At 49.9% G+C, this 15345-nt stretch overlaps 1 protein-coding gene across 5 annotated transcripts in view; it reads right to left on the minus strand.

Annotated features, from left to right (window-relative positions):
* The window catches only part of MTMR3 (myotubularin related protein 3), a 74335-nt gene that overhangs the window by 5491 nt on the left and 53499 nt on the right, over positions 1-15345 (minus strand). For 3 of the 5 annotated variants that reach the window (XM_064392584.1, XM_064392586.1, XM_064392588.1), the window contains 10 exons: positions 13139-13344; positions 12819-12950; positions 10836-10947; positions 9918-10113; positions 8199-8384; positions 6484-6654; positions 4139-4284; positions 2090-3485; positions 355-465; positions 24-112 (listed from right to left, as the gene is read on the minus strand). In XM_064392584.1, coding sequence (XP_064248654.1) covers positions 24-112; positions 355-465; positions 2090-3485; positions 4139-4284; positions 6484-6654; positions 8199-8384; positions 9918-10113; positions 10836-10947; positions 12819-12950; positions 13139-13344 — 2745 coding nt within the window. The remainder of the gene's footprint in view (positions 1-23; positions 113-354; positions 466-2089; positions 3486-4138; positions 4285-6483; positions 6655-8198; positions 8385-9917; positions 10114-10835; positions 10948-12818; positions 12951-13138; positions 13345-15345) is intronic. The other 2 variants (XM_064392587.1, XM_064392589.1) reach the window with 1 other exon arrangement.

The raw sequence follows: 15345 nt of genomic DNA on the forward strand, positions 1-15345 counted from the left end.
AGGGCCAGCCCTCTCCCAGTTACCTGCAGTGGTGTTTCCGACTGGCGAGCCAGAAGGCGCTGTCGCAGCCGTAGCAGTGCGCGGCCAGGTGATCCGGGAGCCACCGCGTCACCTGTGGGGACGGCCACCGGCGTCAGGGACAGGGCAGAGCAACGTGCTGAGCTGAGCCCCCTCCCCAGCTCCCAGAGGTGGTGCAGCAGAGGGCTCATAGGCACAGGTACTGGTATGTCAGGTGTGAGACCAGCGGAACGCAAGGAAAAGAGTTCCCAAGAAGTGGCACACGACCAAAGGCTAGAGGATAATTTGAATTAGGATTATCCCAGAGTGAGCAATTTACAGGGATTTAATCTGTACCTCTGTATCCTGTTTATCCACCTGTTCCCAGCTGGCTTCAGAGAAAATCTCTGTGCTGCAGCGAGACAAGCAGTTCTGATCCAGATTGCTTTCCGAGTCGGGAATAGACGTCTGTTGGCAAACAAACACAGCTGAACGGCACCCCCCAGATCCCTGTTCCACACCAATAAAACCCAGAAACCCCAACAGGGCAGGGCTGGACCCTCCGGTGATGGGATGACGTGAGGCAGAGTGAATTTAGAATCCAGTTTCTCCTGCAGAGTTCTGGGAAGACTTTGGGTAATTAACCAAAACCTGCCCCCTGTGGCTCCAATTCCAGGGTCTTGATTCCTTTCCAAGGGTGTTTCACTTTCAAAACCATAATTAGTAATATAGATATCCTTTTGCTGGCAAAGATTCTGGAAAATACAAGCCAAATTGCATATGGGAAACTCAGAATTTGAGCCATGTATATTCTATGTATAAGTTTTGGGAATAATGCTTCCTTAATATAGTGCATCCAGGTAGAGGTGGATTTTAACTCACTTAAAACTCAGCCAGCTCTTAAAATATATCAAAACAGCAAGAAATCAAGAGTTAATATATTTTTATGCCTGAGGAATGGGCAATTCTGGTGTTCCAGAGGAAAACCTGCAACTCCCAAGCTGAGGCACAAACAGAAGGTAGAGATTAGTCCTTAAGAATGGGGAATTTTCTGGAGGCAGTGCCAGCCCTACACTGCAGCTTCTTAAAAAGGGGAGCAGAATCCATCAAGGCAAAGCACCCAATTTATCCAAGGAATTCAAGATTTTAGCAGTGACACTGAGCCCAATGAGTACTTTGTGCTGCATCTCCAATGGGAAGAGCCAAGAAGGCTCCAAGGATTTTTCACAACAAACGTACCTGGGACTATCCAGCACCTCTGCCACTTCTAAACAGTGAATTCAACAAACAGAAGTTGGGAACCTCTTACAATTTTTTTTTTTTAATTTTGCAGGCATATAGACCATGTAGGAAAAGGAAATTTCTGATGGGTGTTGCAACAGCCTCAGAAATTACAGGCAAGTGCTCAAACCCACAGGAAAGCACAATTCTCTACAGAAGTCTCTACATTTACAACTTTAAACACTTCCAAATAAAAGTGCAAATGGTTTAAAAGCTCCCTTAAAATCCTTAATTAGTTGAGAGAAAAACCCTAGTTGAAATACAGCTGCCACAAAAGCTCAGGTAATTTATTCCAGTTAATTAAGAATTCTAGAAATTGATTCCAGTCATTGAGCCTGGAGCAGCTGAAAGGGATGGTATGGCCCTGATGGGTTTGAGCTCACAGAGCTTGCCAGTGCAGCTGGGACCTGCAGAGAACCAAGGGATCATCCTATGCTCCCGTGCCAAAAATGGCAGAGGAAAATAACTGCCCTACATGAAGACAGCAGTAAACCAGGGGTTTGGCTGGTTTTATTGAAATGGGTAAACCAAGGGTTTGGTTGGTTTTACCGAGGCCAGGGAAGGTGTTTAGGTATGGCCAGGGCTGTGTGAGCTGCTGTGCAACACCCATCTTGAAATAAACCTTTCTGGTCAATCTGAAGTTTGGTGACAGGATCAGTCACCAGCATCTGCCACTATCAGGTACTCGGGCAGTGTTTGCCCTCTTCAGGATAACCTGGAGAGGTCTGTGAGCCCAAAGGTCAGGCCCTGAGCTGAGCCAGGAGCTGAGGGCTCGGTGAGCTCTGTGCTCGGCCCAGCAATGCTCACTCACCACGTCGTCGCCGTAGTCGCCGTTGAGCCGCAGGGAGCTGTTGAGGAGCTGGCTCTCCAGGCGGCTCTTCAGCTCCTGCACCTGCTTCTTGAGGGTCTCCACCTCCTGCTGGTGGCCCGTCTCGATCTGGCGCAGGCGCTGCTGGATGACGTCGCTGTAGACGGGCATCCCGTCGTCGTCCAGGTGGCTGCGCGCCGGCTGGTCCGGGCTGCTGGCCGGCTGCTTCCCCAGCTGGCTGAACATCCATTTCTGGTGCAAGTTCCTCAGGTGGAGCTGAGCAGAGCTGCAGCTGGCCGTGGACACCTGCCGGCTCAGCGAGGCCTTGATGCGCCCGTCCTCGCCGTTGACGCAGTGTCCGTTGGTGGTGGGGAGTTTCGGGGCCGTGAATCCCGCGGGTTTCTCCACCAGTTTGTTCTCCAGCTCCAGCTCCCCGTTATACACCAGCTCATCTTTGTGGTCTGCTAGAGGCAAGGCACAAGGGGAAGGCATTGGGAGGTGTGTGGTGCTGCTACCAGAAGTCCTATGCACTCTTGATCCCAGTTTTTGGAGCTCTATCATGCACTCCCCCTCCGGCCTGTTCTCCAGAGTTCGGGACAGCTCGTCAGTGCTGTTGTCGAAGGGGTGGTGTCTGTGGCACGGAGCCCTGGGCGTGAGCTCAGGCTTTGCTTCTGTCTCTGTTAAGGTTTCTGTGGAGCTTTCGATGTTGGATGTCCTTTCCTCCAGCAGGGCTGTCAGAGGGAAGGCAAGGCTGGTCTGGGCCGTGCCGCACGGGTTCTCCGCCTCTCCTTCACCTTTCCCAAGACTTTCCTCCTCTGTGTTGTTTGGAGCATCTCTGTTTCCAGAGCCCTCAGAAGGAACAGCCTGCAGTCCTCTCCCCTGAGGCGCCTTCTGGAGAGCACTGCTGGCATCGCTGTGCTCGTCCTGCTGTCCTTTGAGCTCCGCAGCACCATGTGAGGCTGGCTGTGGGTTGGCTGTGGGATTGTTCCTTACAGTACCTGTATCCGCCTTGGCCTTTTCCCCACACAGACTGTCAGCTCTCTTCTCCTTATCCAGGCCAACCTCATCCCCTTTCCCCGCTGCTTCCAGGCCACCCCTCAAGTGCTCCTCCAGCCCAACATCATCTTTAGTGGCCTCCTGCAGAATGTTCTCCATTTGTCCCTCTGCCACCCCAGCTGCCACAGAGAGCTCTGCCCCCATGGGGGCCCTGCCCTGCCTGCTCAGCCCGTCCCCCTCGAAGGGGTCGTCCCCAGGGGGGCCCAGGCTGCTGAGCTCCAGGGAGCGGCGGTGCTCCTGCCACTTCTCGTTGAGGCTGGGGTCGCTGCTCCGGCGGTTGGTTGTAGGCACGCTGCTGTCACAGGCTGTCGTCAGATTGTCGAAGGATCTTGTCTTTGGTAGCCTGCAAAGGGACAAACAATCCCACTCCCAAGTCAGAGGATGTTTTTGTAACATTGAGCTACTGTGGTTCAAAACCAGCCCCCCAGTTAGGACAGTAACAATCTGCCAGCTAATGGACTTGTGGGAAGCATTATGCAGGAGCACATTCCAACCATCTGTAGTGCAGAGCTGTTTCAGTACTTCGTTTGCCATGAGGAAAATATGTTAAACCAGACTTCAGACATTCCCAGATTAATCCTTTTACCAACAAACCCCAATTCTTACAGCCTGGTCACACCTCCTAATTAACATGTGCTCAGAGTCACTGTACAACAAGCAAAGAAATGGTTATGCAACACTGAAAAAGAATTCAAATTCAAGATAACCAATGAAAGCTTATATCCCATGAGGACAGAAGGAATTCTCTGTGGCTATGTGACACCCAGGGTTTAACTCTATTTGCCCAGCTTCTCTCTGCCATGCTGTCAGCCCTGAAATACGACAGCTTCCAAACCCACCCCACGGACAGGCTGTGCTTGGGCAGCTCAGTCCCACAGTTCCGCCAATACACCCCAGAGAAATCCTGCCCTCCCACCCAAACATTCTCCTTTCATATCCCCAATATTCTCTGTTGATCTTACTTTACAGGATGGGATTTCTGGGCTCTAGGCTCACCTGCCCAGAGGTTGCTCTTCGGGGCTAGAGCCTGGCACAGGGTAGGGGGCACAGGTGTCGTCGGCGGGCGTGGAGGGGGAGGAGCAGGGCAGGTAAACAGCGCTCCAGAGCATCAAGTTCCGCACATGGCACACGGGATACAGCACCTGCCAGGGAGCACAAGGGAAGGCTCAGCTGCTGCCTCCCAGCAGGAGAAGTTCAGCTCTGAGGGGGGCAGCTCACTGGGCAGGTCTCAGCTGGGTGACAGCTTTTCATCAGCCACACTTGGGGCTGGAATGACTTCTTCTGTCAGAGGCAGAAAAATGCCAGCCTTCAGCTCCCCCTGAACAAACTGCAATGAGCTCTCTGTGAATCTACACCTTCACAACTCGTGGAATTCAGTGGCTCCTTACGAGTGCTGAGGTTCCCTTGTGTGTTGTGTTGCACCATGCTAGGGGGAGCTGAACTCACTCCATGGACCCCAATCCACCAGAGCCCAGCCTGGCTCCAGAGGAGGCACTCATGGGTACATATTCACTACCTGCAGAAGTTCTTTGAAGGGGCAGCTTGCTCTTAAAAGGGATTCCTTGATTGTGGAATATGCTTTCTGCTTCACTTTAAAAACACCTGGGCTCATTTTAGCAATTCCATTCTTTTCCAAGCAACTTTGCCGTGGAAAAGCAGGCAATGGCAGAGGAACAGCTGGCTCTACCAGACAGGCACTGCCAGGCTCCCCAGGGAATGGGCACAGCACCAAGGCTGCCAGAGCTCCAGGAGCATTTGGACAATGCTCTCAGGGACAGGGTGGGATTTTGGGATGCCCTGTGCAGAGCCAGGGGTTGGATTGGATGATCCTGGTGGGTCCCTTCCTAAATGAGGATATTCTGTGATTCTCTGAACACTCTGATTCCCTGGCACTGAGCAGGGGAAGGGCTGTGGGGTGGCTGCTGCTGTCAAACAACTCTGGCTCTGTAAGAGATGCAGCTGCACCACAGGCACCTTTTAAAGCCTGAAGCAAAACCACAAGAAAATGAACCCAAACCAGGAAATTACCCAAACTCCCACGTGCAGAAGGAGTGTCCTTGTGAGTATTTCCTGAGAACAGGGGCCAAGTGGGATAGAGCACAGAAGGGCAGCCCAAGGACACACCTGTCCACACAGTCACTTGGAGAGCCCTCTCTATGCTCCTCCTGGCATTTTCGTGGAAATCTAGAGGCATCCACAGCTTTAAGATCCCCCCAGGCTGTGTCTGCTCTGCCTCAGGAACTCTCCCCAGGAATGTCAGATGGGAAGGCTCCAAGGGCTCATTGCAGTGACAGCCCAGAGCCAGGGCACAGTCAGCCAAGGAGGCCTCAGGGGAGTAGAAAATTCATCTTTTTACAACCGCTGTGGGCATAAAACTCCTTCCTGCTTAGCCAGGGTTTATTTTTCCTCTAAGAAACAACTGAAAGCCACATCCTCATATACAAAGCCACTGCACAGTCCTTACAGTTCAGTTAATGACATCTGATACTTTGAGAAATAAAAAGGGTTTAAATATTTATGCAAGTCCTTGCAGTCCTAACCATGATGTCATTTGGTGCTGTCTTGTTCATGCTCTGCACCCCTGAATCCCTCACGTGACCTTGTACCAAACACACAACTGAGCCTTCTCCCAGAACCTTCAGTGAGCTCCTACACAGAGGAGCCAAACGAAAACTCTGAAGGTATCAAGAGAAACAGATACACTAAATAATCTGAGCCACTTTTTCTGTTCAGATTTAAAATGAATTTAGACACAGTGTCTAGGTTTGCAGGCAATTTTGTGTCACTCCTCTGACACAGCTCAGTTCTCCAGAGAGGTCTATTTATCAAACACTGAAATGTTTTCCATTACAAACAATAAAATATTTAGCCACAGAAAGCACCTTTCCAGCACAGAGAAGTTTCTGAGGTGGCATTTGACATTCCCCAAATATCAGCAAAACTAAGCCAAGACTTCAAACATCAGCCTGAGCTGGGTATTCCAAGGTGAATATCTGGGGGAGCTGAGCTGGACTGGAATCACCTCTCTGTCCATGGTGACAGCTCAGAGAACCACACAAGGGTTTGGGCTGGAAGGGACCTTAAAGCTCACCCAGTGCCACCCCTGCCATGGGCACCTTCCACGATCCCAGGTTGCTCCCAGCCCCATCCAGCCTGGCCTTGGGCACCTCCAGGGATGCAGAGGCAGCCACCAGGGATGCAGGGGCAGCCACCAGCCCAGCCGTGGTGCCCAGGTATCCAGGTCAGCCACCACTGGGCTGTTTCTCAGGGAACCCCCATTTGCAGGATGCTGTTTGGGGCAGCCCCCAGGGCTCTCCCACAGAGGGGACTGGGGTACATACAGATTCCGACTGGGAGGAGTAGAGCAGGTTTTTGAAGGCTTTGTTTGCTGCCCGCAGCAAAGACCAGACGGAGCAGGTCCGTTCCTGAGTGTGTTTCTCTCCTCTCTCTTTCGCATTGTTGCACAGGAATGTTCCAAAGAGGCAGGAGTAGGTGTGCTGCACCAACTTCACCTGCACAGAGCCACACAAAGGGTCAGCTGGCACAAGGGGCAGGTCTCCCTTCCCTTCCCTTCCCTTCCCTTCCCTTCCCTTCCCTTCCCTTCCCTTCCCTTCCCTTCCCTTCCCTTCCCTTCCCTTCCCTTCCCTTCCCTTCCCTTCCCTTCCCTTCCCTTCCCTTCCCTTCCCTTCCCTTCCCTTCCCTTCCCTTCCCTTCCCTTCCCTTCCCTTCCCTTCCCTTCCCTTAGCAAACCCTGCCCCAGGGCTGCCACACCAACCCCCAAACCCTGGCATTTCTCACATACTTCCCTAAAACCAATTGGAAAGGAATGCAACAGGAGCGGACTCTTTTAAAATCATAACTGAACAAATTCAGGAAAAAACATTACATAGAAAGACAAAATATTTGTTCCTAATCAAGTATGTTGATACAAATTCATTGCCCTGCAGGCCAGGCAAAGCAGAATCATGATTCCTCTGCTACAAAACATTCATGCAGCACAGAAATGCTGATCATTAATCACTCCATGCTGGGCCCAGCCTAACAAATGCCAGCTTAACTTCAGGCATATCAATGACTTCCTTGGGATTATTCAGATGTTTAAATGAAGACAAGTGGTTCAATACTGTAATAAATTAGGGGTTCACTCTACAAAGGCCAGCACACCACGGGTATGTTCTCTCTCAGCCCGTAGAGATTAGCAGTGTGCTGTGAAGCCAGGTACTACCTGTTGTATCTCATTTCACAACTGAGTTATTCGGGGACTGTACAAGGGCTCAGTTACATGGCTGAGCTGGCAAGTGGTAATTCCAGTCAGCCACAATCACAGGAATGTGCCTTAAATCTCTTAGTGGATCAGACACTTCATAAAAACTTCCACTCTTCAGACTACTGGTCCTGCAGTCCATGACTGCCACTTCCCCAGAGATCTGAGAACTGACTTGGACCATCCTGGGTGAATTCCTAATAGGAATGCTGTCTGCTTCCAAAGAAGATGAGCACAGCTCCTATATCCTACACATTTTCAGTAAAGAAACTGAAAAAAATGAATGGAGCAGGTTGTTTTTAGAGGAGGAGTATTCAAGTCAAAACAAGATCCAAGCAGGGGGGAGTTTGCATCATCAGTAAGAAGGATTTTTTTCAGGCTGTGTGGATGTTTTACACCTCTTAGGTGAGACTATTCAATTAATATTATTTATTTCTTTAAACTCTAAAAGAAGTCCTTGAGGCTCCTGCTTTTAAGGGTGAACAGACCCAGTGAGTTAACACAAATGCTTTTGTCCCCTGTATCTGGGCAGCTTTCCTGTTCTCTTTATCAGGTGAGAGCATATATAGAATATATTCATATATATATATAAAATAATTGAATGGTTTGGGGGAGAAGGGGCCTTAAAGGCCACCCAGTTCCACCCCCTGCCACGGGCAGGGTCACCTTCCACTATCCCAGGTTGTTCCAATCCCTGTCCAACCTGGCTTGGACACAGAACGGTGGGGAAATCTGCCCCAGGCTCTCCTGCAGGTTTAGCAGCAGTGTATTACCCAGCAGCTCCCAACTCACAAGGAATGCTTCGTTAAACTCGAAGGAGCAGGGGAACTGCCTCTGGAGCTGATGGACACAGTCCAGCCACTGCAGAAACACCGGGCAGCGCTCGTTGAGGTCGTCCGAATTCTCCCCGTGGCCACAGCGATCTGCAAACTTGTGGCCAAAATCCAGCCACTCAGTCTCCACTAGCACCTGGAAACCCTGCAGGGAGGAGAGGAGAGATGAAGAATTCCTGTTTTTCTTTGGTTCAGTTTTCTGAGAGGGTCTGAGACTTGTGGGATTCGCTGTGTCCTCTCTCCTATTTCCCATCAGCACTGGGCTCATTACTTCTCTTTCCTGCTTTCCCTAATTCCTCTGTGCTCTGAAATGGAATTAGGACAGATAAGGATTCCCAAACTACACAAACAGGAAAGGGAATAAGGCAGGTTAAGCCCTCAGTGACTGGCAGGGACGATCCTGATATGAGCCCTATCTCATCCAGGCAGTGAAAAGTAAGAACTTCATGTTGCCAAAGCTTTTGGATCATGGTATCCAGTATTTGGACAAGTTATATAAAAACTTTTCTTGAAAATGATGGTCAGATCCACTTGTCAGGAAAGAAAACCATCCATCCACAACAGGACATCCAAGCTCAGGGAGAGCAGGTGCTTGTCTGTGCGTACAGCAGTCACAAGGTTGATTAAAGGTTCACTTGAGTGATTTTTCATGAAAAGGGCAAAGAACATTCCCAAACAGTGCCTGGGTGAGCAGCTGAATGTCACACCTTGTCTCACAGGACCTGAAATCCATCACAGGGCTGGAAGGTTTTGGTTCTTAGTGGAAAGAAAAATTGTAGAGAATGTTTCTTGAGTCAAGGGCTGTGATTAGAGACAAAATAATGGCTGTGATTAGAGCAAAAATAATGGCTGGCAGCTGAAAAGCTTTAAATCTGACAGCACTGAAAACTCACTTTCCTCAATGTTTCTGATCCTGGTACAGACAGCTACAGTTTATGGGAGACAGGGAAGGCCCAGACTGTGCACAGCACAACTCTGCTCCCCAAGCAGGAAGGACAGCACCCTTTGGAGGACCAGGAGCAGATCCTGTGCCCAGGCCAGAGCAGCATGTTTTGCCTGATGGATGCCAGCTTCTAGAATCCATGTGGAAAAGGATCCAGGAAGTTTTCACACTTCCATCCAAAAGGCAGTTCCAGCTCCAGGTCCTAGTGTGCGTGAGGCTTCAAGCAGCAGCTCACAGCAGTGTTCAGACACAGAGTTCTGTTCTGGACAACAAAGGCATCTTGCCCGTGGGCTGACAGATGGAAGCCAGCCAGTACACGTCCCACAGTGCTGAACAGTGATGGAACAGGGGAAAATCAGGAGAAGCAGAACTGACAGAGGGCAATGGAAATGTGAAACTGGAAAACCATGCAGCTGGGAAATGCAGCAAAGAGGAAGGCTCTGTATCAGTGCTTGGCTGAGAACCTGCAGGGATGCAGCAGAAGCTGCACTTGCAGCACTTTGTACTCCATGTTCCTAAACTATATATGGGGAAGCACAGACCATGACTGTGCAGTTACAGCAGAGGGAATGTGAGCTACTCCTGAGTAACACAGGCACCTACACCTGGGAGTAACTGCAGACTACAGGTGACAAACTACTGCCAGCTTCAGTGCTTTGCCAGGGGAGAAACCTGAAATAACTCACAGCCAAACTCCCTCCAGAGACCCCAGTGACTCCCAGCTGCTTTACCCACCTCTGTGGTCCTGTAGTAGGGGTCCAGCAGGAGCTTGGCCAGGGCCACGATCTGGGGCGTGCGGTCCCAGCCGTCGGAGCAGTGAACCAGCACGGGCCGCTGGTCGCGGTCCACGGCGTGCACCACCAGCAGCGCGGACTTCAGCAGCACTGACAGGTGCTGCAGCCACTTGGTGCTCTCCAGAGCTGACAGCCAACTAGAGGGAAAGCAGGCAAGACAGTTTTTGCTCTTTTAAAATGCTTTCAGGTTTGGATGTCTGAGTTTATCACGGCAAAGCTCCCGTTTTAATAAGCTGTGAGTGTCAGTCTGGAGCATTTTTCACTTGTGTCTTGTTAACACTTTCCCAGAGATGGAAGCAGCAAAGCCACCAAGCCCAAGGAACTGCCAGAATCTGGGATGAGCTGAAGGTTTGCATCTACTTTGAAACCATGGAAGGCTTTAGCAGCAAATTCCAAACAGGGGAGTGAGAGGGAAAACAGGATTGTGGTAACTACAGTGAGGACCCAAGCTCAGGAGCTCCCAAGGTGAGGGGCCATGACAGAGTAGTTACCCCACAGCACTGGAAGGTTATGAAATAAATGAGTGAAGTACATGGAACACCACCACAGTTTTCCAAATGTGAGCCAACAGTGAGGATTAAAGAGCTAGGAATAGCAGATCAGCCTGAGTGTGAGTGCTCAGAAGCCCACCAGAAGAAACAACATTCTGGTATCAATATTCAAGGCTACACTCTAATTACAGAACTAATTTGCTATGTTCACTTCAATCAGAATAAACCAGTGACTTCCATGAAAATGGAAAAACACAGTGCTATTACCAAGGGAAAATCCACTGAATTTCAACTTAAAAATCATCAGCAGAAGAATGTGGCTGCAGAAACACGGAACCAAGGGCCCAAACCCCCAAACTTCCACTTACTTTCCTGGATCTGGCATTTGTGTGCAGAGCAGACGCAGCGACTGGAAACTCTTGCGGATGGAGTGGATGTTTGCCATCCCCATGAACACCACTTCACAGTTGGGGTAATATTCTGCAGGGAAAGAACAAGACAGAGGGAAGAAAATAATAACTACCTTTCTAAAAGAGGATTTTTTTTTTTTTCAAGAAAACAAACCCCCGTTGCTGTGGACAGATGAAATAATCTGTTTACAAAGATTCTGTAAGTCCTTGGAGCTCGCTGGGTATTCCAGAACACGACAGCCCAGCAAAACAGGAAGCATTTAGCAAAGTCCTGCTGTATTTATTTCAAATGTTTCATTTCAGGTCACAAAAAGCAGAGTGCAAACCTCTGGGAATTCCTGCGCTCCAGGTTCCAGAATGTTTGTAAAAAGACTGAGAAACATCAAAAGATATGAAACGTAAATAATATTTAATTGGTAATTTATGGATTTAAGTTAGATTTCAGCTTCCTTTTCCTAAGCACTCAAAAAGGCTGAAAGGCTACTTCATCCACTGCTTTCTTCTGAGGGGAATTGTATGAGGAACCATCACACATGTGAGAAATACTGGGAGCTCAGGAAAACAAGATACATGGAATTACTTTGGATGTGCTCAAGCAACACTGGAGGCCTGAACAGACAGGGCCAGTGCTCAGGGGGCACCTCAAGAGAGCCAGAAAACACCATTTCAGTAGTTTTCCCAAGATTTAGTCTTCCCTCTGCTGTGATGCTTCAGTCTGCACAAGAATGATCACACAGTAACTAAAATGACCATTTCTACAGGAGAAAAACAATCAGGATTCAGAATCTGGGATACTGAGTGCTTGCACAAGAAAATTCAGGAGTCTGTGATGTTTTGTATCACTTGATTTCCCAACTCTTTATCAGCCCAACAAATGCTGGGCCAAACACAATGAGGGACTGCAACTCTAGGAGCAGCCTCAGACAGTATCAGACAACTCCAGAGGTTTTTTTTTTTGTATTTTTACTGAATTATATTTAAAGTACAGCAGAGATGAGCTATTTTTATACAGAGAATAAAGCAGACCTGGCAATACCTGCAGAAAATCTAGCAGCAAAAAGCAAAACAGGTTTTATTGAAGGTGACAAGGTGTTTGAAAACCTTCTCCACAGAATTAAAAACCAATACACAGGAAGAAAATCAAACTTCCTGTATACTGTGCTTTTTTGTTTTGAAATTTTACTCTCTGATGAAGAATTATTTAGTGGTTTTGAGATGTTAAATGGAAACCTATCTTTTTTTTTCAACTGGTGGCTACAAATCAAAATGCAGCTATCGCAGCAAAGACCAAACTAAAAGGTCAAAAGAGCTTTCGTTATCTTATCTCCAGTTTTTCTGTCTGGGATTTTTTTCCAGCCTCTCCACCCACGGAATTTTAACAGGCTGCATTAATACCCAAGAGTGACCATAAATAATACCTTGTTTAAAAAACCACCAATTCACAAGTGCCAAAGAACACAGAACGTGGTGTTGCAACTGTATTACACATGCAAGGTGAGGCAGGATTGCAGTTGCTATGATACAAATACTGAAAAATGCTCCAGCTTTAGGGAGATTGCTGAGAAGTTGTATTTTGCACAAGCATTCTAGAATATTCTTCTCCTCTGCAGCCAGTGGGTTTTACAAGTTCAGGGGTTTTAGACATGAGCACACTGGACACCTTTGTCTCTCTCTGGTTCATACATCTGACTCAGCAAGGGAAAGCTCTTCAGCAGATTCCACAGGGTTCAGCATTCACTGAGCACTGCTGCCAGCTGGGTTAATGGCCTGAGAACAGACTAATTAACAGCTCAACCTGCCCTCTGAAGGGCTGGGTGGGGGCTGCCATGATCCAGAAATTCAGACAGATGAGCAGACAGTGCTGAAGGGTGTTGGGGTAATCACACTGGAGCCAATCCCGTTGACTGCCTGCCTGGAAAGCTGAGGAGGAATGCTGCTCACCTGGGCACTCACAGCCACCCCCCTTGGCTCTGTTGGCCACGGCTGCTGCGTAAGACCGAGCGTCCAGGATCAAAAGCTTCTGAGGCTGGATTGCCAAACTCTCTGCTCCTGAGGCATTGGAGATGGAGGAGTCTGGGGAGGAGGAAATGGGTGATGAGCTCAGAGGATCATTCTGACATTGGTTACAGCACGATTCCCACAATGCACATGCACTGGAGAATGGGGACTAAATACAACAGATTCCCTCTGTTACAGCACCAGTGATTAAACTTTTACATAAAGCTCTGCCCTTGACAGAAAAGCAACAGTGTCAGCCTTACCAAATTCCACATCAGAGAGGTCCCCTCCGTTGGGCAAATCTCTGGCACAATTGCCATTCATTAACTTGTTACTGTTGGACCTGGAGTCTGAGGCACAGGCTTTGGCCACGGACTGCACCAGGTGCTCGTCGTCGGCGTTCCTCCAGCCCCACCAGCTCACCTCGGGCTGGCCGCAGCGCGAGATCACTGCCCCATTGCTCTGGTGCCTGAAAGCAGGGAAAACACAGCCAACAGTCAGGGTGAAGAGCACAGAGGGCACCAAAAATTCAGAGGAGTGCTCCAGTAGTTTCATTTCCATCGGGACCCCAGTTATCCCCCACCTGGGATTCAGCTTCCCCACAGGATGATGGCTGTCAGCACAGTCACTGACAGGTGAAAGTCAAAGCAAGGTCAGGAAGAGAAAATAAAAATCTTCTTGCTCATTTTGGCCTGTTGGCCAGTGAAAGCTGGAGAGTGTTGTGGAACAGCAGGTGAGGCATGAGAGAGGAATTCAACATGGATGAGGGATAACTGAGAACACCCTAACCTGGACACGGCTCTCATCTCCTGGGAGGTGACATTCAAAAACAATTGTTTCACATGTCTGAAGAGTTAGTAGTTATTTCCTTACATCTGACCTGTACTTGTACTACACAAAAAGAACAGATCTGGAATAATTAAAACTTACTGAACCATTGCAAACATGCTCTGAAAAAGATATGAAGACTCTCCCCTATAATCTATTATAAAAAGTGGACTGAAATGTATTATCACAGTAATTCCAGTCACTGCCTTTGTGCTGGCACATGCCCCTGCTGCCACCAGCTCTGGGACTCAGCAGTCACTGAAGTGTTTGCACTGGAAGGAACAAACTTCTCCCTGACCTTGCCCAGCAGCACCCTGAGTTCAGGGAGCTCAGCCCTGGGGAAAGGAGGCCCAGCTGTGGGTGCTGAGAGCTGCAGGTGGAGGGGCCAGAGCAGCACACACAACTTCTGGGGTACCTCAAAATGTTTAATCCCTGCCTCATGTCCTGGCTGAAATATCTCAGCACTCATCCACATGGCTCTTCTCTGTTTAAGTCAAAGGATCACAGAACAGTTTCAGCTGTGAAGAGTCCTAAGGCTCACCCAGTGCCACCCCCTGCCACAGTCAGGGACACCTCCCACTGTCCCAGGCTGCTCCAAGCCCCAGTGTCCAGCCTGGCCTTGGGCACTGCCAGGGATCCAGGGCAGCCACAGCTGCTCTGGGCACCCTGTGCCAGGGCCTGCCCACCCTCACAGCCAACAATTCCTGCCCAACACCTCCCTGCCCTCTGGCAGTGGAAGCCATTCCCTGTGTCCTGTCCCTCCATCCCTTGTCCCCAGTCCCTCTCCAGCTCTTCTGGAGCCCCTTCAGGCCCTGCAAGGGGCTCTGAGCTCTCCCTGGAGCCTTCTCCTCTCCAGGTGAGCACCCCCAGCTCTCCAGCCTGGCTCCAGAGCAGGGGGGCTCCAGCCCTTGGAGCATCTCCATGGCCTCCTCTGGACTCTCCAGCAGCCCCAGGTCCTTTCTGTGCTGGGCCCCACAGCTGGAGCCAGCTCTGCAGGTGGGGTCTCACCTGAGCAGGGCAGGAGGGCAGAGTTCCCCTTTTCCCTTCTGCCCACACTGCTGGATCAGCCCAGGGCAGGGCTGCATTTCTGGAAATAACAGCTTTTCAAGCAGAGCTGCCTCTGGGCAACGCTTTCCTCACCCAGGAGCCCCCCCAGAACCCTGGATTTCCAGAGTGTGCTCCTGCCAATTACAATTCCTGTATGTTTTGATGCAGGAAAAGATTTCAGAGCCTTCCTGCAAATAAACTGCCCAGCTCAGCTTCAGGGCAACCAGGAGTTGTTCACTTCCCTCTAACCAGGGAACGCAGAGTGCTGAGGGTCAGCTTAACCTTTAAGCAAATCTTAACAGCCCTGAACAGGAAGCCAGCCCACCCAAAGCAAGCAGTGTTAACTTTTTGGCTCTGAGCATGCTGATGGATGTTTCTGGAGGTGTGACAGGCTGGTTTGTGCTGTGCTGTCAGAGCTGTCACCCCCGGGTGCTGCGGCGCCTCCTCCGCAGTGTCCCCACGGGCACCGCGTGGGCGCCGCCGCCTCCTGCTCCTCATCCAACAACAACACAGGGACAGGCTCCGTGGTGCACAGCCTCAAGTGATCAAACAGCCTGGGATACGGGATTGAAGTACTTTTCATAGCTCTTTTATA

Source organism: Passer domesticus, chromosome 17 (assembly GCF_036417665.1).
Source record: "Passer domesticus isolate bPasDom1 chromosome 17, bPasDom1.hap1, whole genome shotgun sequence".
Lineage (NCBI taxonomy): Eukaryota > Metazoa > Chordata > Aves > Passeriformes > Passeridae > Passer > Passer domesticus.